The 26,116-nt window shown below is 38.1% G+C and overlaps 1 protein-coding gene across 4 annotated transcripts in view; it reads left to right on the forward strand.

The window, feature by feature from the left end:
* Nucleotides 1-26,116, forward strand: part of PDE1C (phosphodiesterase 1C) — a 351,587-nt gene that overhangs the window by 244,178 nt on the left and 81,293 nt on the right. For all 4 annotated transcript variants that reach the window (XM_060156875.1, XM_060156872.1, XM_060156873.1 and 1 more), the window contains 5 exons: nucleotides 342-408; nucleotides 5,337-5,453; nucleotides 7,395-7,535; nucleotides 17,692-17,792; nucleotides 20,301-20,429. In XM_060156875.1, the coding sequence (XP_060012858.1) occupies nucleotides 342-408; nucleotides 5,337-5,453; nucleotides 7,395-7,535; nucleotides 17,692-17,792; nucleotides 20,301-20,429 (555 nt within the window). The remainder of the gene's footprint in view (nucleotides 1-341; nucleotides 409-5,336; nucleotides 5,454-7,394; nucleotides 7,536-17,691; nucleotides 17,793-20,300; nucleotides 20,430-26,116) is intronic.

The following is a 26,116-nucleotide window of genomic DNA, read 5'->3' on the forward strand; positions in this document are numbered from 1 at the left end:
TTCTTTTTCAGGTTAAAGTACTACACTACATACTGTCCGTGCTATACTACAATTCACTTCCAGCAGAACAGGAGACCCATTTTAATAATTTAATTTCCAATTTGGGGCACATAGACTTAATTTTTTTTATTTCCAATGCTGTACATGTTTGGGATTGCTTTCATTTCATTTCATAGGCCACTTGAATGACTATGAAAAAGGTTATAAAAGAAATTTTAGGTTCCGTGGGTCCATCAGATGACATGACTTCTTGTTAATTGTCAATACTGGTATAAGTCTGTGGCCTGCTAATTCTTCTTTGTAAGACATAATATTGCATTTTTCCCTTCTGACTTTGCCAGAATGTATAGACGAACATCAAACATGGTTGGACTGAGCTACCCACCAGCTGTTATTGAAGCATTAAAGGTAATACCAAGGAAAAGGTCTTACAATGTTCAAGGTACCTTATAAAAAGTACAGTTAAATTTCTTGTTAGAAAATAAGAAATTTTCATTTACAATTCTATTTACAGTTTTCCTAGTCATTCCTGATTTTTTTCCTTCATTATCTTTTTGCTATTCATTCTAACAGTATCACTCTCTTTTCAGCCTTTGTACTGCCAAATTTTTAAAAAATTGAACTCTGTTTGGTTTCATTTCTTTCTGCTCTCTTGGAGTGGTTTAGTGATCTGTATAGCGATCTGGCATTATGAGACTCAGTCTGACTTTGGCCGTAGGAGATCAAATTTGTCCTGGTTATAAATATTCAACATTAAGAGGATCTTTGGTGATTATAATTCTACCATTATCTGCTTACCTGCTCTATATCCATTTTATAGATGAAGAAACTAAGACTCAGTGAGACTAAAAAAAAAAAAAGACACAGAGACAGAACTGAGGTTTGATACCAGAGTTCCAGGCACGTAGTAAGCTAAGCTCTCAGTAACATATTACTGTATGAAAGTATGTCCTCCAGAGCCCTTGTCCTCTTCATATATCCTACTGTTTTCCCAAGCCCCTCACTGAGCCCAGAAGTTCCATGGGAAGTCACACAGATGCTTGAGTTTAAAGGGGCTAAATACTGCAAGATGACTCCCAATCAGACAAGCTCTTGGAATTGTATAGAGTATCTCTAAGAGCCCCCAAGTAGATGTATTCCTGTAGAAGTGTGTTCATTCAGACCCACTGGTCTGAGGATATCCCAGCTGTGCTGAAGCTGATTTGACTTCTGGATTTGAAGGAGGGGCCGTGCTAAGGTTCAGGACCACAGAACTGGTTGACATTGCCTGGTGCCTACACAGGGAGTTGTGTCAACTTGCTCAGGGGCATCCCAGCATTCCGACTCTTCTTAAAGCTATTTTAGTCTTTCTCTGAAACCTGAAAAGTGTATTCCTGATGAAATTTTCAGAAGATAATTTAAATTCCCTTTTTACAGAATCAGAGGTGGGAGTGCTTCATGATCAATTTAATGTCAAGTGAGGGCCCTTGAGGGTCTTTTTGCTTTTATATTTCATAGTCCCTTTCTCTTGACTCAGAGACATTCACTAGCTGAATTTGGGAGACCCTATATATTCAGATCCTCAGTTCTCCATTTTATGTTTCTTCTTAAGTCATCTAGCACAGCAGTCCCCAAACTTTTTGGCACCAGGGACCAGTTTCATGGAAGACATTTTTACATGGACGGGGGGGTAGGGTGGGGAGGGTGGTAATGCGAGCGACGGGGAGCGGCAGATGAAGCTTCGCTCACTCTCCTGCTGCTCAACTCCTGCTGTGCGGCCTGGTTCCTAACAAGACGCAGACTGGTACCAGTCAGAGGCTGGGGGTTGGAGACCCCTGATCTAGGACAGGTAGGATGCTCAGGAAGGAAACAGCAAGAAGACACATGTTTTCCTCCCCTTCTTTGACCCCCACTCTAATGCCGAATAAATTATTGTGTAATTTACAGCAATGTTTCCCATTTAATCTGTGAAATCACTTCATGAGATTTGATGTTTCATAACACCCACTATGAAGTTGCATTGATTTTCATAATTGAACCGGAAACATTCAATGAAAGTCTTGGGAACATTAAAAGCATCTTTTTTTTTTTTTTTTTCCGGTACGCGGGCCTCTCACTGCTGTGGCCTCTCCCGTTGCGGAGCACAGGCTCCAGACGTGCAGGCTCAGCAGCCATGGCTCACGGGCCTAGCTGCTCCGCAGCATGTGGGGTCTTCCTGGACCGGGGCACGAACCCGTGTCCCCTGCATCGGCAGGTGGACTCTCAACCACTGAGCCACCAGGGAAGCCCTAAAAGCATCTTTTATCCTTAATTTCTTCCTTTATCATGAACATAAATACAGGTGGTTATACCAGTACTAAGAAATTTATGAAAATATTTCTTCCAAATTGGAGCATCTTTTCTATGCAGAATAATTGAAGAAATGTGGAACAACCTGTGATGTGCATGAATTGTTGTTTTATGTTTAGGGAAAAGTAATTCTCAGAGGCACGCATGTTGTCTTTCTGAGGGGAATGTTACCTTGATGATTCAGACAAAAAGTAAATACTAACTCTCTGAATTGCTATCCTTCTCCACACTATTGCTGATATGTACAGAAGGCTAAAGCTGTCGTTTCTCTTGGTTGTATGCTCTGTTTACTGCAGAAGTTCAAGACCTTTTTACAATGTAATATTTTTCTGCATCCCTAGACTCCAGTTTTATTTTCAGTGGATTGGAGGTGAATTGGAGATATGACGTAGATTCTTTTTTTATGTAGTGCCTGTTAGAAAAAGGTTATTTTCACTCCAGTGCCAGCAATTTATATGGAATCACTATCGTTTTCTTCTATTACAGAAAATTTCCCTAAAGCCTGAGAGAATACAAGTCAATAAAATAATCATCATGCTACTGTCATGTTAACCTTTGTGATTAATGTAAGAACATGGCATAAAATAACATTTAAGTAAAGAGAATACTTTACCACCACCAATTCCTAAATTTTAAATATGTTGCAGTTTTGTTCTTTTTATTTGTTTCCATGCAATGAATACTCACTTCTAATTTGGGGTGTTTTATCTCTCACCTTCTAAGGTGGGGTTATTGGAAATGTAGAATTGTGCTGTTCTTTAGAAGGGCATCTGTTGTGTGACTCAGGAAGAGACACTCTGGACAGACTCCAGGTTTAAAGAGGAAATGAGGAGGTTCAGGCTTTCTTCACTTTAGACTAATAGGAAATTCATGCAGTGTTTCCACAGGAATGGTGCTTGGGCCAAATTTGCTAAGAAAGGAAGAATGGTTTAAGGTGCTTGTTAAAATGCAGATTCCAGGCCACAAGCCAGGATTCTGCAGAGCCCTCCACCAGATTATCGGCATTTTTTTCTGAGTACCCCAGGTGGTTCTAAAGAACACTGAAATTTGAGAATCACAGCTAGGCCTTTTCAAAAATGAGGGGCTGGAGTGAATGTCTATCTCATTGTCTGTAGTTACTCATCCTTCTGTTTCTCTAAGACTTAATATTCAGATAAGTCTTGACTTTTTACTATGATAATCTCTTGATTTCCAGTGTTAGAGAGCTTTTCTCTTTTTCATTCATTCCAGTGAAGAGGATTAAAAATTGTCAGATATGACAAAGCGTTTTCCTATCTACTGAGCTGTCAGTGGACTTTTCTTTAGGACTATTGGCTAGACAGTGGCTGTCATGACAATGCCAATTACAGTAGCCAAGATGAAGCTTTAGGTCTTGGATTAATCTTAAATGACCCCACTGTCTATGGCCTAGGCCCTATTGGGGTATTTAGGGCATGAGGCTTGGGTCACAGCATGTATTCATTGAGTTTACAATGTCATTTGTCAGTAATGGTATCACCAAGGGGTGTCAGTGGGGTTATTACGCGGTTCTGCTACCAGTTGGCATTAGACACTTCATCTCTCTGAGGTTGCCATCTGTGAAACTGGCGAAAGTGATACCCGTTTCTAGAGTTGTGAGGATTTGCAAATGTGTATCAACACTTCCCACTGTGCCTGGCACAGAAAATGTCCTTAGTATTGTAGCTATTTCTTTAGTTATTATAATGGAGGAGAAATTATTGAAGGCTGAGGTGAGGTTACCACCAAGTGTGAATTGAAACAATCTATTTGAAACCCTTTTGGAAATGTTTGGTTTCACCTATATACCCTGGCATCCATGAGAGAGACTGTTCATGGTCTTGGGGTGATCTTGATGGTTGGGATATTTGGAGAGGGACAGGATTGGGATGGATAGATGATGTTGGAATGCAGTGAGGGCTGAGGTGGGAGTCACTGGATCCAGCAGTTCCTGAGAGCCAAGGTCTCTTCCTGGGGACCATCTGACACGTAGCCTGAACTCAATGTGGTCTCATATGGGTCCTTATTGTCACACTCATGGCAGCACACTTTTCTTAACCACTGAAAGGGAGACTCTTGGTACACTGAGAAACCAAATGACTATTGCTTAAACACATCTTTGTTCATAACACCCACAAGTAGCTAGTTATAAGTCAAAGACACATCAGACAGTGTTTTGGAGTCGCTATTTATGGACAAATAAGGCTTTGAACTTCAGGAGCAGTGTGTGAGGAGTGTGTTCAGCTTAGCTCTTAGTTTTACTTTTTCAGTAAAGTGACTTACAGATTTGAGGGCTCAGTCCCCAGATTAGTGACTCCGGAAGTGGTAGCGTTTTTCCATCCCGTGAAATGAGGGCTCTCTCCTCGGTTTCAGCTCAGCAGTTTGGATTGTTGAGGTGACACATTATTTTGTGATCTATATGCATGTTTCTGAACACTTTTAAGTGGGTTAGCATTCTCAATGGTAGACTAAGAGGAAGTCAGTAGATAGTATCATGGGGCTTGGGAGAAGTTTAGAGTAGGGAACACCCTGGGTTATTGTGAAATCAATTAAAATTTTGGAATTCGGCAGAGATAGTAGAAGGTTAATGGAAAGAGCCTGAGTTTAGGCATCAGTTGAACATGTGTTCATGTTTTGTCCTTAGCACTTGCTTGCCATGGGTCTTAGGGAAATTAGGTAACTTCTCAGTTTTCTCATCTGTAAGATGTGACTGATCATACCTACCACTTAGAGTTGTCTTCAGGAAAGATTACATGTTTATCACTGATCAGAATGGTAGGTACCCAATAACTTATAGCTATTGTTATTACTAATAAAACTATTGAATATTTTATCAGTAAATGCTATTTAGGACTGCCATATTGGAAACAGTTTGAGAGTGGAAAGGGTATTAGAGTCTTAGGCTGTGAATACCCAGGTGAGTGCTGTGGGCTAACTCCAAAGTAGGGAGATTAGTAGCTGTGTAAGTGGCTACCAACTAATGAATTATTTCTCTCCATCCTCTCCTGTAGGATGTGGACAAGTGGTCCTTCGATGTCTTTTCCCTCAATGAAGCGAGCGGGGATCATGCCCTGAAATTCATTTTCTATGAATTACTCACACGCTATGATCTGATCAGCCGTTTCAAGGTCAGTGTCTAATTAAAAAAAAAAGAACTGCACACATTTGTCCATACTTGCATGATTTGGGGGCTAAGACCAAGAGGATCCTTTTAATGTAGACTGAAAACTCTCTGGGGTGACTTGGGAAGCATCATCTGGACAGCCACTGCCATGAACTCCTCTGTGGTGGGAACTTTTCATTACTCCCTTGTCTGGTGGGCTCATCAGCAGGGGAGAGGCTGGAGCTGCCCATTTAGATCCCAGTCGTCCTAGAAGTATGGCTGGAAGCCTGAACCAGCAGAGCTCCCCTGCCAGCTCTGCCCACAGATCTCATTTCAGCGAGGCTTCGTGTGCTAATGACCACCACCAGCAAGGAGACAGGAATGGAGACAGAGTGCACGTCTGTTATCTCCAAAAACTTCTCTTTCGGCCACTTGGCTCAAATTCACACAGATATTCTCAGTTATCATCTGTGACAGATCATTGGTATTTCCCAGCCATTCATGCTTCAAATTAATTCTTCACCTTTAAGTAAAGAGCATGAATCGATTCCAGTGTTGCACCTCCTCGGCCTTCTAATTCCACAGACTCTGGAGGTGGCGTCCGGCTCTCCAGGGAACTTGAGCATCATCTGCTGGCGTCTGTCATATCACGCCAATTACATTTCTCTCATCATGTGGATGAGTCTCCGTAAAAGGCAGGTCTTTTTCTGTATAACATATTGATTTCTCTGGGCAGCATGATTCTTTATCACTTTTCTGAGGACTGCACATTTCAGGATATCTTTCTTACATAGCCATAAGCATTTTATGGCAATGGTCCTTAATTTCTTTTGCATCAGAAACCTGCTTGAAGAGCTGATGGCTCCTCAAGACCTCAGAAGAAAGTTCCCGTGCACATGCACACACCTTTACGTAGCATTTCAGTGGCTCATAGAGCTCCAAAGAACAGCCCAAAGAACCGAGGTTCATTGGATCTTCATTTTTTAAAATGATAAAGAATTAATCTCTCACATCTAAAAGGCTATATTTAAATTTAAAAAATCCACAAATAGTAAATATGGAACAGTGTGCCCAAGGGAGAACATGGTATGGATTCTCATGAAGCACTCTAATAGTATTTTCCTCATTTTTTTCTTATGAATGTGATTTCTAGTCTCCTGGAACATACACTCTCTCCTTTTCCCCCAGTCTTGTAATTGATAATTTACCCCAAACCAAGGAATTAATCCAGGAAACTATACAATGAATGTTTTCCGAGTCTCCTTATTTTGTACAGGCATTCTGCACTTGCTCACTTTCTGCCAAATAGGAAACGAAGGTGTGTGTTATACATATTTGAGACAGAAAGCGGCTAGGATAACTGGAAGTATTTTTCCAAATTGCAAGGCACCAATAATAAATTGCCAAGTAATAAACACAAGAACACAGCTTGTTTCTGTTGTAGAACAGACTATCACTTGTGTTATGGGTTTTTTTCTCACCTGTCCAGCGTACTCATCACTCCTTCTAAAGTGTGCAGTTTTCAGAAGGCGGCAGCTTGTGTTTGTTTGCAATCATTTTATAGCTTAAGATCTTTGTGTACTTCTGTTTTCCCACAAGTAAATGAGATGCTGCATAGTATGTGTTCATTTATTTCTCAGGAAATAAAGACTTGAGCCTTTGCCTGAGGAATAAATGAGCACCTACCTTTTTGCCCTCAATGTCCTTGAGATGATCCTGTGTCATTACCCTGGGCCTCTGAACTGGAGAACAAAGAACAATTTGCAGGGTGGACCAGGGACGTCCTGTTAGATTTTCAGATTATCCAATACTTTGTTCAGTGACTTTTATTAACTTAGAAAAGTTCTAATGTCCTCATATGATATCTTACGCCTTCAGAAAGAGGCAGCTAGAGTACCTTAGACTTTTGCACCGTCACTCAAAGCTGCTAAATCACTAGCTAATTAACCTTGCCGCTCTCTTTCAGATCCCCATTTCTGCACTTGTCTCATTTGTGGAGGCCCTGGAAGTAGGATACAGCAAGCACAAAAACCCTTACCACAATTTGATGCACGCTGCCGACGTTACACAGACTGTGCATTACCTCCTCTATAAGACAGGAGTAGCAGTAAGTACAGATAGAAACTCTTGGATTACACAAAAGATGTGATAATGATTTATTTTGAATTGGAGGCTGTTTCTATTCTGATGAGGTTGAACCCACAAGAAGTGCATTGTTTCATGGACTTCCTGTTCCCCAATAATTATCTAACCAATCGTGGAAAGTCTTGGGGTTCCTTATTAACTTTGAATTTTTCTCCATCTTGGACTTGATGAAAGAAATATCTGGTAGTGCCTTGTATCCTTACTAGGCTATGGCCAAACTAAATGTAATTTCTATAACTAAACATGTATTTCCAGATATGGAGAGTGGTACTATTAATCTCTTGCTATGGTCAGTTACAATGATATCCATGCATATTGAAATCGTATTGCGTATACTTGGGAACCACGCTGTACACAGTTAGCTTTTGGTTTAAACCAGTAGATCTTTTTCACAAGGACTCTGTTTATTCTCATTTATGTGCATTTGATTTTTTTGAACCTAAGGATTAGTCTTTACCTCTAACCATTTGGAATTTTCATGCTTGTTTTGAATGTTTTAGCTCTTTAGATATTTTTGAATCTCTGTTCTGTAATTCATTGCATTAACAGACCTACTCAACTTGGTTATCTGTGCCTTTGCCCTCTTTACCTTAATTTAAGCCATTCATTTTAAACGTATAACTGTTAGTGACAAACAGCTGGGTCTCTATAGTAAATAGAGACTGTGACTTTTTACTTTGAAATCTTCTGAATTGACATGGAGATAGACATTTTTCGGGGGTGTGGTTATTAATTAACCCATAAACCCAGCACACATTTGTTATCTCTTTCTGCTAGGGCGTGTTGAGAGGCTTGGTCTAATATCTCATATTAAATATGGAATAAAGTGGGAGGTGTGTGGGCTCTAGAGCTAGATATAGTTGCATATAAATCCTTGCATAATTACTTATTAGATTTTGTGACCTATGATAAATTGCTTGAATCTCTGAGTCAGGATTTCCTCATTTCTAAGATAGTGAAAAATATTCTGTCTGTAAAAGTACTGTGATGGTTAGGAATAAAGTATCAAAAGTGTGAAGTGCTCTGTCTCATAAAGGAAGCTCAACAGTTAGGAATTGTTGTTATTAAAGATTTCCCCCAAACCTCTCAGCAGTTTTCATTTTTTCCTTATTGTAAAGCTGATTTCTTAAAAATATTGCTTAAAGAGCTGTTTTTTAAATTTTATAAACACTACATAGGAAACCTGTTTAATATGATAGTTTTTGCCCAAAATTTAGAGCAAACGTCATAGTTAATGGTGGTTCAATAAAAGCACGGAGCAAAACAGGGATGCTGATATTAATATTGCTAGTGAGCATTTTTCTGGAGATCTCAGTCAGTGCAATATGGTATCTACAAAAGTTGAAGAAGCATCCTATGAAAATAATTTGATCATCTCTTTTAAAAAAACAACAAAAAAAGCCAACTATAAATTATTAGATCATATAAAAGGCCTCAATAAGATATGGATAAAATAGCTGTCTTATACACTGGAAATTAACAAGTATAGTAGAAAAACATACATTCCCAACAGTTATTAAAAAACCTATAAATTACCCATGAAGAACTTCAAAATTAATGAAAAGGAGACTGTAAAACTAAATTAAGGGTACAAAAATAATGTTTAAATAAGTGAAGAAATACACCATGTTTTTAATGGAAAGCCTCAGTATTAAATAGAAGTCGATTTTCCTCAAACTAATGTTTATAGATTCAAAGCAATACCAATAAAAATTCCAGTAAGGTTTAACATGAAACATGATAAGCTGAGTCTAAAATTTATGTAAAATAGATATTTAACAACCTTAGGAAAAACAGTTTTGAAAAAGACAATGTGTGTGGTGGAGTAGTTCTTACTCTACTAGATGTTAAAATATCTGCTGAAGCTATAGTAATAAAAACAGTGTGGCATTTGTGCAAAAATAGACAAATATATCAGTGGAATTGATTGGAATTTTAAAAACTGAACCCAAATATTTATTGAACACTTTTTATGTGCCAGGTACTTCCTTACAGGATGAAGATACATTGGTGCTCTTACAGAACGTGCATTTTAGTGAGAGGTTACAGATAGAAGACAAACGAAAAAGTAAACAAGAAAATATCACTAGTGTTCTGCAGAGTATTAAAATAGGGCACCCGCATAGGGAAAACTGGGAGTTTTATTAGGTAGTCAGGAAAGGCATCTTTCCAGAAGTAATGTTTAATCTGAGACAGTTGTGATTTTAGGCTTGAGCCATGCTAAGAACCAAAGAAGGTATGCCAGCAGAATTAGTGCAGGATTAATACAACGTCCCTCATGACTAGAGGGAGTCAAAATGTATACACTTTCATTTATAAAATAGACAAGCCATGGGGATGTAATGTATAGTATAGTGACTATAGTTAATAATACTGTATTGTGGATTTGAAAGTTGCGTAGAGAGTAGATCTTAAAAGTTCTCATCACAAGAAAAAAAATTCTATAACTATGTGTGGTGTGGAGACTTACTGTGGTGATCATCTTGCAATATGTACAAATATTGAATCACTGTGTTGTACACCTGAAACTAATGTAATGTTGTACGTCAGTTATACCGCAACTTAAAAAAAAAAAAAGTCCCTCGTGAGAGAACAGCTTTTCTACATTCAAGGAGCAGTAATAAAGTTGGAGGAGAAAACGGGAGTCAGACCAAGTCAGCTTTGTAGGCCTGGGTAATGAGTTCCAGTGTTATTCTAAGTACAGTGTGAGGCAACTAAAGGGTTTTGACAATGGAATGAGATGATCTGATAAAGACTAGACAAGGATTACTGTGGAGAATGGATCTTGAGGTGGCTTGTTAGAAGAGATACTGGTGAGATAATGGTAGTTTGGAATAGGAAGGACATTGCTGGGATATAGAGACCAAAAGTTCTGTTTCTGAGGTAGAGTTAAAAGAATTGGGTGGTGAATAGGATTTGGAACACTAAGGAGAGGAATCAAGAGGACATCTTAGATTTTGGGTTTGATAAACAGGGTTGATGAGAGAACCTGGTAGCAAAGCAAGCTTTAGGGGAAGGGAAGTCAAGAGTTTTGATTCAGACATGTTGAGTTTAAGATCCTTATTAGATATCATTGTGGAGATGTCAAGCAGGAAGAAAACTAAGGAGTCTAGAGTTCTGGAGGAGGGTCAGGGATGGACATGGAGATTAAGCATTCGGGGCATATCAATATTAATTTAAGAACATGGAACCAGATGACGTGATATAAAGAGAGGGCATAAATAGAAAAGTAGAGGGGCTCTGAAGTGAGTCTTGGAGCAGTTCTAAAGTTTAAAATGAGGGTAAAGAATTAGAGCCAACAATAATAACTAAAAAAGTATGGCCAGTAACATTGTACAAAACCCAAGAGAGTGTGGGGTTGTGGACACCAAGGAAAGAAAGTGCTCCAAAAACAACTGTGACTTATGTGCAACATGCTGAAAGGTCTAATGGGATGAGGACAGAGAAGTGACCACTGCCTTTGGTAACATGGAAGTCATTGGTGCCCTTGTCATGACCAGTCCCAGTGGTTTGGTGGGGATGGAACATGGACTGGAGTATAAGGACAGAATCGCAGGTGAGAAGGTGAGGACATGTCTATAGAAAACAATATTAGAGGGAAAATTTACTCAGTTCAAAAAATGTTTGGGGGACAGTTCATTTGGAAAAAACATACTGTTTTTGTCCTACTTGAAATCATTCACCAAGTATCAGACAAATGAATTAAAGATGTGAGCATAAAAATTTGATTATATTAGAAGAAATTATGAGGATATGTGTATAGCCTTGAAAAAGGAAATCCTTAAATAAGCCTCAAAACATGAGTTATATAACAAAATATTGATTATTTTGAGTACATGGAAATTAAAACCTTCTGTAGAATAAAAAAAATCACCATAATGAAGTAAGTACTTGAAGAAAATACATAGAGAGCAAGGATTAAGATCCAGATTATATAAATAAATCAAAAAGAAAATGGCACAAATTCCGTGGAAAAATAGGAGGAAACACATTGATAGAGTTGAGATTCTCCTATCGTAAAGTCTCTGGCATGGGCTGAATTTTGTTCCCCCTCCCTCAAGTTTATGTGGTGAAGTCCTAATCTCCAGTGCCTCAGAATGTGACTGTATTTGGAGATAGAGCTTTTAAAGAGATAATTCAGGTAAAATCAGGTCATATGGGTGGGCCCTAAACCAATATGATTGGTGTCCTTCTAAGAAGAAGGGATTAGGACACAGACATGCATGTGTACTGAGGAAAGACCTTGTGAGGATACAGAGAAAAGGTGGCCCTCTGCATGCTGGGAAGTGAGCTGTCACCACAAACCAACCCTCCTAAAACCTTGATCTTGGACTACTAGCCTCCAGAACTCTGAGAAAATAAATTTCTGTTGTTTAAGCTGCCTAGTCTGTGTCATTTTGTTATGGCAGTTCTAGCAAACTAATACAGTAGCAGAGCCAGGATTTGGTTTCAGTCTAATATTTAAATACAAAATATAAAAATTTAAATATTTAGCCATGCTTCTGCAATGCTGGTGGCAAAAAAGAACCCCTTGTATTCTTACACCTCAGTATCCTCATGTGGTACTTCAAAGTACTGTGGTGAGGATCAAAATGGATGTGAAAATGTACTTTGAAATCATCTGTTTGACATATCTTTAGTTAACACCTACTGTGTACAGTGTACTATGGAGATATAAAGGTGAATCATACACAGCCTTTTTACCCCCTAGAAAAACTCTCAAGTCTTTATACTAATGCAAGTTATCATTACATAGATGTTATATCATAACAGCCAATGATCATGATGTACTGCATACTATTCTTAAATGAGCTCATTTGCCATTTGCCATTGAATTTTCATTATCAATTCAGGCTGTATTCAGAATAATTCTTAAATATAGAAACTACTTCCCGCCCACTCTCTCTTGGAAACGCAGCTCAAAACAAGCTTCTTTCATTGCAAGCTTACGAAAACAGTAGGAAGCATTCTGATGAATGGAGAACATATTGTTACGCTAACCTTTCATTACAAACCAAGCGGGGGAAAATGCTCGAAACCATTTCAGCTTTATAAACTGTAAGACACGTAGGGAATGAAAATATCCCATTGATAAAGTGATGCCTGGGCTTCAACATCAACAGTATTACTCATTGTAATCTGTTTATATTACTCATTATTGCTTAGCTAAGATGCCTAGGAGATGCTTGAATCTTTTCATAATGATTTTGCTCACATCTAAGAGAAAATCCTTGAACAGAATTAGATTGAAGAGTTGTTGATTGAATAGATATGAATCAGACTCTGAGCTCCAGTCTGCTTTTGAGTTAGGTCAAAAGATTCCAGACTCCAAACCTGTCCTCTGGCCCTTTCATTGCTTTCATCAGGCAAGGTGCTGTTAATTTTCCCTTTGCTTATTTCTTTTTAGAAGGGAGAAGCTATGTATCTTATTCTTTTGATCATATATGACATCATTGTATTTACAAGGGAAACACTAAGGACATTTATCTAAATGGCATCCTGGTGCTAAGTAATTTTATAAAGGTTGTGGTCAGTAGAATTTTGGCCCCCATGACCTTTGCCCTCTGATGTCACACTTGTGAATAGGTTACATTAGATGGCAAAAGGGATTCTGCAGATACAGAAGGTTGCTAATCAGAGGGCCTTAAACTAGGGAGATTATGCTGGATTCTTCAGGTGGGCCCAGGATAATCACGTGAGTCCTTAAAAGTCAAGAGATGTGACAGAAGAAGGGTGAGCAGGACTCAATCAGCTGTTGCTTGAAGATGGAGGACCCAAGTGGAAAGCATGAGAAGGAAATGAATTCTGCCAGTACCCTGAATGCACCTGGAAGCGGATTTTCCACAGCGCTTCCGGGAGGAACACAGCCTGCCAACACCTTGGTTTCAGCCTTGTGAGGTCTTCACCAGAAAATCCAGCCTCATGGTGCTGGCTTCTGACCTATAAACCGTGTGCCAGTAAATGGGAGTGTGTGCCTTACGTTTATGGTAATCTGTTAAGAGAGCAATAGAAAACCAATAAGAGTTGGAAACAGATTACTAAAGAAACTCTATCATTTACCCATCGAAGTCAGAACTTGCTAATAATGTCTCCACTAGCAATGGGGAATTATCCGTGTCTTTTCCTTCAGGTTTTCACTGCCCACCACGTGTCCCCCCACAACCCACATACATGCACAGCTTGCTCTCCTGAGTCATACACAGCAGAATTCAAAGTCTACCTTTACCAGTTGTCAAGGTATCCCTGTCATTGAATTAGTTGTGACACTCATATTTTGTAGGTAGGGAAATTCTGGATAGGATCTGTGACTTGTACTTGTCACAGTTTGATAAATCTTGAATAAAATTCTCACAGGACTTAGATTTCTGACATTTTATGGATGGTCATAAAACCTTCGGGGTTCATAGTAATAATGAATTTGGAAAAGGCAAGGAAATCTGAGCTATATTAAAATATTAAATCCCATTTCCCTCAAAATAGCTTCTCCCACTTTCTCTGTTTCTATTAATCCTGCCATCTAATGCCACCCACCATTTTTTCTTTCCGCTTAGGCTAGGAATGTCACAGTCATCTTGAATGCATTGTTTTCTTTGACTGCAACCTCTTCCTGCCCCTCTGCATTCAGTGAACTGCTCAGCTGTAAGGATTCTACCTCCGTACCGTCTGTACATTCTATAAGGACTTTCCAGTCCAAAAGTTCAGCTCTTATTTCTTTCCTTTGTGCTCTCTGCTCTTCTTTCTCCCTTTCAGTGGCATGCTGACCATATTACTCTCTTGCATGTAAACTTCACTGCCTAATGAACCTGGTTTGTGTTCCTTTGGCTTTTAATGCCTGTCATCATAGGGCCCTAATCAACCCTCATTCCTGCTCCACTAAAGGGAATCATTTCCTTACTGGTGATGAATCAGCTTTTGCCACTGGGACTTGCTTCATTGTTCATTCTGAAAATGCCCAATTCCATTCTTGCTCAGTCCAATCTTCATTATGGTTTTATTGTTTGTTGTATGTTCATTTAATCATCTGTTGGCTTTGGTTTGTTAGAAGTAAGTTACTTAAGATAGGACTTTGTCAGTATATTTGGATAAGGACAGGAGTGACAGTGCTGTTTGTGAGAACTGTGATTATGTAGTTACTTAGACACTTTCTGCGGGCTGGGCTGATGCTCTGTGATTCAGATTTATTTAGATGGTACACTGTCCCCCATTCATGATCTTATTTTAACATGTTAAATTAACTTGGCATGAACTTGGAAAAAGAGATACATTGGTACTTGGGAGTGGGTAGAGGGAGTTGGGGCAGCTGGGTGGGGACAGGGTGTTGGGGAAGAAAAGCAAAACATTGCCAAAATGAGAAAAGTACATATGAATGGAAAATATCAAGAAAACTTGTAATATAAAATCATACCTATGTAATTTTATGAAGAATTGAGTAAACGCATGAACAATGACCCAAAGGAAACGTGACTTAAAAATTTTAAGTAAGAATTCTGGAGTCAGAAGGTGTGGCTTGTCTCAGGACTAGCTCTGAGACCTTGGGTAAGTTACTGAACGTCTCCCAGCCTCAGTTTTCTCATCTATGAAATGTGGATGACAGAGTACCTACCTTTATGGAGTTGTATATATTGTATGAGTTTCTATGTATAAATAAGTGAGCTCCCATAAGTGTTATCCCTGATGAGGATGATGCCCTTTGCTGCTTTCAGAAGAGTTTTTCAGTTTTCTTGCAATCTGCACTTATTTACCCATCTCTTTTTAATTTAATTCTGTTGATTTTTTTCATCTTATTCTGTTTTCTCCTTGTGTCTTTCTGCTCCTAGTAATACATCAATTTGTATTTTGTGACATATTATCAAGGATTCCAAAACGTTTCCTGACATTTCATGCTAGACTCTGCTAGAAATCTTTTTTGTTTGTTTGTTTGTTTTTGTTTTACATTTTCATAACATTTTAACACTTAATAGAAGCTATGTACAATAATTTTTTTTATTGTATCTTACATAAGATAGCCACTACAGAAATTTACATAGGTAAGAAGTAAGATGGATGGTTAGGGAGGACCCAGTCCTGTGAGCTATTTTCTCAGAGGCTATAGGTCAGAGTTCATTGAGGGGAGGGGCTTCAGATTACCCAATTAGGTGAGAGGTGAGGAAAGGCTAAAACACAGGCTGCTAGACAGAGTTATCCAGCCATTGGGTCCATCAATATCCCAAGACTTGGGAAATAGCGTTACACAAATCTCTCTCCCCTTAAGTAAGCACAGTGCCAAATACTCTCAATCCCAGCAGCTCTGACAGGAATCACCTATCTCTCTTCCTTGCCTAGAGTGGGAAGACATCTACAACTTTTAGACACTATTGGTCCCTTCCCCCAACATTTAGTTTTGACTGTAGCACTTGATAACCCAGAAGAAAAACAAGGTAGTCTGGGTTGTCCTTTAGTGAGAGACGGTCAGAAATACTTGTTTATAGAATTTGAAATACAAATCCTCCAAAGTCAACTGGCTGCCAAAACAAGCTATCAACTGACAGAAGTGGGTTCTGGCTTCCCATCTGCAGTAGCCACTCCACTTTGAGGCAATGGCACAGAGGCGTTCTCAGAATGGAAATCACTTCTTTAAATGTAGTTTTCTTCCTGAGTTATTTCTGTGCTCATTCTTTCCTTAACTCTGAAGTCTTTTTTTCATAGGTTGTATGTAGTTTATTTATTTTTCCCTTAGCCATCTTCAAAGAAGGTAATAATTTCAGTAAGTTTCTTAGATGAAGATGAAGTTTAGTAATAATTGGAAAAAAGTTAAAGTGAGAATTATTAAAAATGGACCTGTTCATTTTTAAATCATTTTGTTAACTTAAATCAAATAAATATATTTTATTCACTAATCTTTAATTCAGTACCCAGGCTGCTTCCTGAATTCTTCCAATTTAGGTACCCATGTTTGTCTTGCATTACCCCTGCTCCTGTCTAAGACTTCTAGTTTCATTTCTTTAAAAGGAAATGGGAACTTAAAGATTCTCATGAAGAAAACTGTGTGCAGAATCTCCCTAAATTTTTATAATTGTTTTCTACTGTTTCCCAGTTGTCACACCTGTTATGATACCAGTTCTTTTAGTGACTGTGCAAAGCATTGAACTTCTATGGACATAACTTTTTGTATTCACATTTTATTGGTTTAGGTTATATTTTATTACATAATTATAATAATAACTGCAATTTGTTAAAATTGGGTTTGGGATAAACCACACTGAAACTTGGAATCATTAACTCAACTAGTACAAAAGTAAGCAGGGATACCAAAGGGTGAGGTGAGAGTGTGGAAGCTCCATCCTGTGGGCATTGAGCAGTGTGGTTTACAGAAGGGAGGGGAGGCATCAATGAATCCATAGTCTCTGAAATGGAAGTCGGTTGAGGGAGCTTCAAACACAGCCGTGGTTCTCAAACTCCAGCGGTATCAGAATTATCTGGATGGCTTGGTAAAACAGATTTGTGTGCTGCAACCCACAGTTTCTGATCCAGTGGGACTGGAGTGGGGTTTTGCATTTCTAACAACTTTCCAGGTGATAACTAACACTGCGGTTCCAGGGAACACAATTTGAGGACCACTGAGCTACAGCCAGTTTTGGTGATGTGGATGGGGACAGGTCTCTTCAAACGTCAGCTTGCACAAGGCAGAAGACCAGATGTTATCTTTCCATCTGTCTCTACCTATCCTCCTTCTAGTGGATAGGCATTAGGTTTTCTGTTACTCTTAGTTTTTGGTATTGTGTTGAAGCAAATTCTTTTTTTTTCTCTGTCTACTCAGGAACTTCATTTGGAATTTGGGAGAGGATGCAATGAGGGCTGTTAAAGTTTTCATGTTCATTGTTTTTTGCTTCTTTGAAAAAATAAAATAAAAACTACTAGTTAGCTCTTTCAACTGTGCTGGGCATGCTGTTTTCAAATCACACATCCTCCGGTCTCCCTACAGAAGGAAAAAAACCCATTTCTGTCTGTCAGAAAATGTGTGTTTGGCAATAGCTTGCCAGCTGCAGAGAGGAAAGGCAGCAATGTGGGTGTGTTGTCAGCAAGCTGAAGACTTTGAGAAGGAGACAGATTATCTGATTGCTCTGTAATCTCCCTTTCAGAACTGGCTGACAGAGCTGGAGATCTTTGCTATAATCTTCTCAGCTGCCATCCATGACTATGAGCACACCGGAACCACCAACAATTTCCACATTCAGACCCGGTGAGGATGTTGAAACCTTTGGAGAAGAGGCGAGAGGGGGCAGGGATAGAGTGTTGAAGTCAGAGGGGTGCAGTCACCTTTCTTTTGCATGGTGGCTCTATTTTGAGTTTCTGAAAAACTGAAATTATAAATAAGAGATTAGCCCAGTCAGCTTCAATCACAACTTAAAGAAGCCATTTGCTCCTAATTCTCCTATGTTATTCACATTAAATATGGATATCCTTTTCTTCTCTATTATAATGCTAGCTATTTATGTATGTACGTACTATGCATACTCTACCCATTTCTAATAGGAGGTGGAGCAGTTTCCATAAAGGTGCAGATACCATGTAGACTAAATCACTGAGGACAGGCAAGGATTGGAGTGAGTCTGTTGACATTAACAATGGCAGAACCATCTTACCATCTTACCTCTGGAATTCTGGTGATGCTCTTCTCATCCTCCCTGATTTCATCTCTGCTCTGTTCAGTGCATTTGTTATTCCCTTGCACAGGGCTTGGGGAGCTAGGTTGTCTCATGTAGGCCACTTTGCACCCTCCGTAAGGAACTTCACAGGTAGACACAAACCTCTGTGGGGGTATTAAATACAGGTCCAGTTGCCTGCCTCTGAACCTCTTGACTGTAACAGGCATCACTAATTGATTTTGGTATTTTTTTTCTTAACAAACTGCAGATTTATCCTTAGTATTCCTCTCAGCACAGAATTCCAGGCAAGCAGTACAGTCAGCTGTCATTTCCATTCAGGATGAAACCTTATATGTCTTCTCCGGGTCTAAGAACTTAGCTTCTCTTAAGACAATGATGTGGAACTGGAGAGACTCTGACAGTAGGATTAATTGGGTCTTGAGGTAGGAATCAAAAGAAGCTAGAATTGGAAAAAGGTGGTGAGACACAGAGAAAGAATATAATGGGGAGGGTTGAGAGGCTAAATAAATACTTGCTGATTTCACTTGAAAAAAGCAGGTGCGCACTCCAGATAGATTTGTGTTCGTTAAGTCATTCCGTACATTATTTAAGGAAGCCAGCACTTAATTATGGGGTACACGAAACAAGACGATATCGACAACATCGTCTGATCTCTGCTCAGAAGGGGATTTCAGCAGAATGGAAGCAGACAAAAGGACCTAAGCCACATACTTCATCTTCTGCCTCCTCCTTCCTCACAGAGTAGTTTTGGCTGCTGTGAAGCAGCCTTCTGTAGTTCTGTTGCAAGGTCTTTGAATACAGGGATTCCACAGAGCATCTCTGTTTAATGGATATCTGCCAGTGGAACCTTTGCTCTGAGGAAGAGACAGCCGTGAATAGCACCTGCTGAAGGAAGAGAGGTGGCTGGAACAGAGTTGTACATGGATCTTGGCTGGAGACCAGTGTCAAAAGTAGTCACAACTCAGGGGAAAATGGCTTAATTACAGGAGTTGGAAAATAGCTTAATGTCACAAAATACACATCAGTTGGTGCCTTACTTACTCAGCGGATATAAGATTAGATCCTTCACCTCGGGATTTGCTTGTTTTGTGTTACGTCCATTGGAATGGAAAAATGCCAGAGGGTTCAGTTGAGCTTGCTTTGGAATGAAATTTAAACATTCGCCTTCTTTAAACTGAATTTTATCCAAAGCATCTCAGCCTGTGAGATCCCTGTTTAGGAAACTAAATCTGTGACCTAGTTCTTTGCCCTTTGATGGACAGACTGTTAAGCCTAACACTTTAAAGGTATGCTAAATATATCCCAAAGTTTGGCCGATGACAGGTGGAAGTTATCTTGGGGAGAAATGGCTCAACTGTCAGAAGACATTACCTTCATCCCAACGCTGCCACTTAGCCACTGTGGGGCTCTGTGAACTCTCACTTTATATCTCTGGGATTTAGCCTTCTTGATGAGAAATGAATAAGCTCTAACAATCTAAGGTTTCATTAAATTAAATATATTAAAATAGTATACTTCCCTATGTTTGGTGTCATTCAGCTGTTTGAGAAAGCGACTAACAATTATCATATAACCCTTCCTCAATTTCCCATGTATGGCTTCTGCATGGCAAAATTTTAAGGTCAAGCCACTAACGGAAGAACTTGAAAACTGTACCTGCCAGGTGGTATGTGTTCAGAGAATTACAACTAAAACAACTATAAACACATTCCCTCATTGAATAAAATAAAAAGTCATTCCAGAAAATATAAGGACGTTTGACATGACCCACATTTTTTAAATAATCACCTTTGCTACTACTGCAGGTAGTTGAGATCTGCTTGCAGAATAGTTTTTAGAGAGTTCTCAAGTTGGATATCACATGTGAAATAACATCCACATATTGACATTAAAATACTCTACGTACATCTATTGATAATTTGTAGTGTTGATGTTAGCTTTTTGGTCGATATAAATGGCATGGGGGCAAAGTTAATTGCTAAAATAGGATAAAGAGATGATGTATTCTACCTTTAGGAGAGTTACCTGAAAAATCTCAGCTGTTCAACATCCTAAATTATTTTGTTTGGCTTTCCTCTCAGGTCTGACCCAGCGATTCTGTACAACGATAGGTCTGTTTTGGAAAATCACCATTTAAGTGCAGCCTATCGCCTTCTACAGGAGGATGAGGAAATGAATATTTTGATTAACCTCTCAAAGGATGACTGGAGGTAAGGAGGAGCTAAGAGAGAGATTAGGAGGCTAGGAAAGGAGCCGTGAGGATGGACGGAGCATGCATCTTTTGAAGAAATAATACTCTGTTTGAAATTGTTATTGCTGTTTCTTTCTTTCTCTATCTCTCTTCTCTTGCTTGACACAGATACTCAAATATATTGTAGGCACCTTGGGAATATTTGCTGTTGGTTACCTTAGGAAACTTGTGTTCTTTTTATCTTACCTTCTTAAACGTAAATTTCATCAATTAACTTTTTTTTCACCTTATATTGGATTGGACTTCTTAAAAAAATCTTTCAAAATTTGCTAAGGAAATTGACACTTTAAAATAATCATAGGCACTTAATTCTGTCGCCTAAGTGGCACTATGTGTCTTTGAATTTGGGCAGACCTGAGTTTGAATGTGAACACAATCATTTACTAGCTGTATGATATTTAGGAAGTTACTCAACCCCTTTACACCTTTTTAAAATTTAATTTCTAGAAAATAGATAACATTTAGCTTGTAATTTGGTTAGGGTAATAATACATGATATAATATAGGATATATAGGGTAATAATACATGATATAATCCATTTAAAATGCTTAGCACAGTTTGTGACACAGATCCTTGTAGCCTGCAGATCCGTAATATAGGTGAAGGTGTTTCAAAACTTGTAGGCAAAATCACTTAAATGCTTAAAAACTTCTGAATCTACTGTGATGCAAATAATACTTATATTTTAATTAAATGATCAGCTGTTTATTGAGTATCTCTGTACCATTATGCAAGGATTCAGAGAAATAAGCCATTCTGAACAACAAATCTGAAACTGATTTTCAGTAAGAGTTGGCTATTAGTTTCCATGCAACTCTAGTTCATTAAAACAGAGAGGACTATTTGGCTTGAATTTTGTTGGAAAATGTTAGATTTAAGCAGCATCTAAAAAATGAGAGCATTTCAGTTAATCAATGCAAATCTTGTAGAAAAAGGAGCCCTCTATCCAATTTAAATGTTTGTAAAAGTATAATAAAAGATTTGAATATGGCAGAGAACAGCTTTACACATATTCAGATATATCCCTTTGATCCCAGAGGAAGGAGAGAGAGAGGGAAAATTGGGTAGAAGCATCCTAGATCTCCGTGTATCCTAAAAAATGTTCAGCAAGGCTGTCAGGAAATTCTTGAGACAAAGTCGGCCATCAGAGGAGTCCCATGTCTCCCAGGAAGGGATGCCCTCAGTCATTGGCTTGGAGCAGCCCATGGGAAGCATGGCTTTGGGCAAAAATGGCAATAGTTTTCAGAATATAGTAGCTGAGGCCCATAGCCAATTAAATTCCAATTAAAATATGATATTAAATGGCTGTATAATTCTCCATCTATGGAAGTCCCATAATTACTTTTGAGTGTGTGAGTATGGGTGTGTTCGTGTGTTTTGGTTATTATAAAGAATCCTGTAATGAACATCTCTTTAATGTATTTTTATGTGTAGAATTAATGGATCAAAGAAATTTTGTTGTTTTAAGGCTCTTGTTGAACTTTGTCAAATTGCTTTCAGGTAATGCACTAATATTGCTGGCCTGTGGGATTTGTGAGCACATGGGATTTATGGCTGGATGGGCATAATTGCCTCTTAATCTATTTTGAAAGCATAGATATGCAACCTCTGTTATCTATATTTTTGTTAAGGGTTTTCTATTTCTGCTTAAGTATACATTTGTCAAAATTTAGCTTAGATGACTTGTGTTTCCACTCTGCTATGATCATAAGCCTTGTTCAGTCTGCTACTGTGTTAGTGAGGCTGGTTTCGGCAATATCTAAACCCAGAATCATTGCAACAGACCAGAGTATATCAGTTCACACTGGAATACACTGATATTCACCAGTGCAACCATCCTAATTATGTCTCATTAGCTCTGCATTCTTATTGGTGGGTATTTGTGAAGTACTAGTTTGAATAATTTGAATACTACCTCTGACCAAAGCAAGTTGTAAAACTGAGTGATCCAGCAAAACTTAAGTGAATTTAATGTTAAAAAAGTCAAACTAGTTACTTGAAAAATATAGTTTAATGAAATCTGTTTATGTACTAGCCTTATATATTTGTGTTTTTTATTCAGCACTATCTTTACTATCTCAAAGAGAGAGTGAAATGTAATTGATTTAGAATCATGGAACATCTCAGGTACAGGAACATTCTGATTCAGTGGAAACTTTATAATTATAGCCCATAGTGCCATGCTTTTTTGCTACTCCTGTTTTTGAGGATTCTGTAGGTTAAAGAAAAGATTGTAGTTGATGTAGGTTAAGTTACATAGATTTAGTGTTCTATTATATTTTCATTTAAGGACAGTTTTTAAAATATTGTTTTATTATTTTATCATATTTTATTAATGTTGAGATACATTGCTCTAAGACAGTGGTATTATCTCACAAATAAAATATTAACTTATTATTAAGGGCTCTCAGTTAAGCCCATCAACCCAAAGACAACATATGTTTAGTATCCTATGTCTTTCTAGGAAAGCAATTTAATATCTGATAGATTCTATTTGGATACATAAGTGCATTAGACTTTTAGGACCTTTATAAATGAATGTATTACCAGGTATTTACTGCATTTCAAAGTGGAAAAATATGGAATTCCACTTTGGGCAGGCCAAATCAGCTACTGATAAAGCAATTCTCCTTCAAATAAAGCTATAAACTATGGACAAAATACAAAGACACAAATAAGCACAACCTCCAATGACGTGAGAGCTGTAGAGAGTAAACAAAATCACACAAACTTTGGAGATGTGTTAAAATTTGGAGAATCTGACAGGATGAGGTGAGTGAGACGTTTTGTGTCTTTACTCTGAAGGCAGTCTCAGTCAAGGCAACACTAGATGGATAAAGCTATATTTATACAAAAACCTCCACTATGTTTCTGGCTAGAGAAACCAGTGTAGGAACTACCAGAGCTGCTAGCAAGTGAATTAGAACTCCATAAAAGAGATTGCCAAATAAGGGAAAACTTAAATTCTGCGACAGTCTCAATGACAATACAAAGAGCAGGAAAATGTGACTTGTCTGCAAGGGAAAAGACAATCAACAGATGCAATCTCCAAGATGAACTATTGTTGGAATTATCAGACAAGAACTTTTAAAGCAGTTATTATATTTATGCTCAGTGAGGTAAAGGAAAATATGCTTGTAATAAATAAAATACAGTAAAATTTAACCAGTGAACTGACAATATAAGCAAGAGCACACAGAAATCTTAGAACTGAAAAAGTAAAATATCTATATTGAAAATTCACTGTATTGGCTTAGTAGCAAGTTGGAGAGGACAGAAGAAAGAATTCAGTGAGCTTGAAAAGATCAATCCAAATTATCCATATTGAAGAAGGAGGAGAAAAAAAAGATTTTAAAAAATGAGCAGTTTTAGGGACCTATGGGACACTTTCAGGTGGTCAAACATAGGGACAACTACAGTCTCAGAAAGACAGGAGAGAGAGAGAGAGAGAATGAGACACAAAAAATGTTTGAAGAAATAATGGCTGAAAACTTTCCAAACATGGTGAATGAGATAAATTTATAGATTCAAGAAACTCAGCAAACTTAAACAGGATAAATTCAAAGAAAAACATACCTGCATGCATATTATAGTCAAACTGCTAAGAGTCAAAGATAAAATTAGAGAAAAAGGACACATTACATTCAAGGGAACAATTTGATTGACTTTGGACTTTTCATCAGAAACCATGGAGGCCAGAAGGCAATGGAATAAGGTCCTTAAAGTGTTAAAAGACACAACAACAAAAAAGTTGACACAGAATGCTATGTCCCATGAAAATATCCTTTAAAATTGAAGATGGGGCTTCCCTGATGGTGCAGTGGTTGAGAGTCCGCCTGCCGATGCAGGGGACACGGGTTTGTGCCCTGGTCTGGGAGGATCCCGCATGCCACAGAGCGGCTGGGCCCGTGAGCCATGGCTGCTGCGCCTGCGCATCCGGAGCCTGTGCTCCGCAACGGGAGAGGCCACAACAGTGAGAGGCCCGCGTACTGCAAATTAAAAAAAAAAAAAAAAGCTCTGCTTCATTTAAAAAAGTGAAGATGACATAACATTATTTTGAGATGATGGAAAACTACAGAAATTTGTCACCAACAGAGCTGCATTTTAAGAAATGCTAAAGAGCTACATGATGACAGTATTTCGCTTAATTTATTTAGGTCCTCTTTAATCAGCAGTGTTCTGTAGTTTTCAGTGAACAGGAGTTACACTTACTTTTTAAAGTTACTATTAAGTGTTTTATATTTATTTTATTTATTTTCCAATGGTTTGCTGCTAGTCTGTGTGTGTGTGTGTGTGTGTGTGTGTGTATATGTATAGATATATATCTATATATCTGTATCTCCATCCAAGGCATTCAGTGGGGAAAGGAAAAGCTTTTCAACAAGTGGTGTTGGAACAAATGGATATCAATATGAAAAAAAGTTTGAGTATTACCTCACGCCATACTAAAAATTTACCTTGAAATTGATCATAGACCAAATATAAAAGATTAAAATGGTAAGACTTCCAGAGGAAAACAAAGTCCTTGGGGTAGTTGGAGGTTTCTCAGATAGGACCCCAAAGAGCATGAAGCATTAAAAAAATTGTATTAAAATTTAGATTAACATACAGACACTATTATATATAAAATAGATAACCAACAAGGACCTGCTGTATAGCACAGGGAACTCTACTCAATATTCTGCAGTAACCTACATGGGTAAAGAATCTGAAAAAAATGAATATATGAATAAGTATAACTGAATCACTTTGCTGTACACCTGAAACTAACACAACATTGTAAATCAATATACTCCAATGAAATTTTTAAAAATTATATTAAAATTTAAAACTTTTGCTCTTTGAAAGACACTGTTAAAAAAAAAAAGCAAGGTAGGAAGTAGAAGTTATTCACAACTCATATATCTTACATATGATTTGTATCCAGAATGTATAGTGTACTTCTACCACTCAATAAGAAGAACACAAACAACTCAAGTTTAAAAAGGGTAAGGTCCGTGAATAGACATTTTTGCAAAGAAGACATACAGATGGCCAGCAAGCATATGGAAAGATGCTCAACATCGCTAATCATCAGAGATGCAAGTCAAAACCACAATGAGATATCACCTCACACCTGTCAGAATGGCTATCATCAAAAAGACCACAAATAACAAATCTTGGGGAGGATGTGGAGAAAGGGAATCTTTGTACACTGTTTGTGGGAATGTAAATCGGCGCTGCCACTGTGGAACGCTGTATGGAGGTTCCTCAAAAAACTAAAAGTAGAATTACTATATGACCTAGCAATTCCACTCCTGTGTATATATCCAAAGAAAATGAAAACACTAATTAGAAAAGATACATTCTTCCCAATGTTCATAGCAACATTATTTATAATAGCCAAAATATGGAAGCAACTTAAGTGTGTATCAACAGACAAATGGATAAAGAAGATGTGGTATATGTATATAATACTACTCAGACATGAAAAAGAATGAAATCTTGCCATTTGCGACAACATGGATGGACCTGGAGGGTCTTATGTGTAGTGAAATAAGTCAGACAGAGAAAGACAAATACTGTATGATATCACTTATATGATAGAGGTAGGAGATTAAGAAGTACAAGCTACTATGTATAAAATAAATAAGTTACAAGACTAT

This window comes from Lagenorhynchus albirostris, chromosome 8, assembly GCF_949774975.1.
Source record: "Lagenorhynchus albirostris chromosome 8, mLagAlb1.1, whole genome shotgun sequence".
Classification (NCBI taxonomy): Eukaryota; Metazoa; Chordata; class Mammalia; order Artiodactyla; family Delphinidae; genus Lagenorhynchus; species Lagenorhynchus albirostris.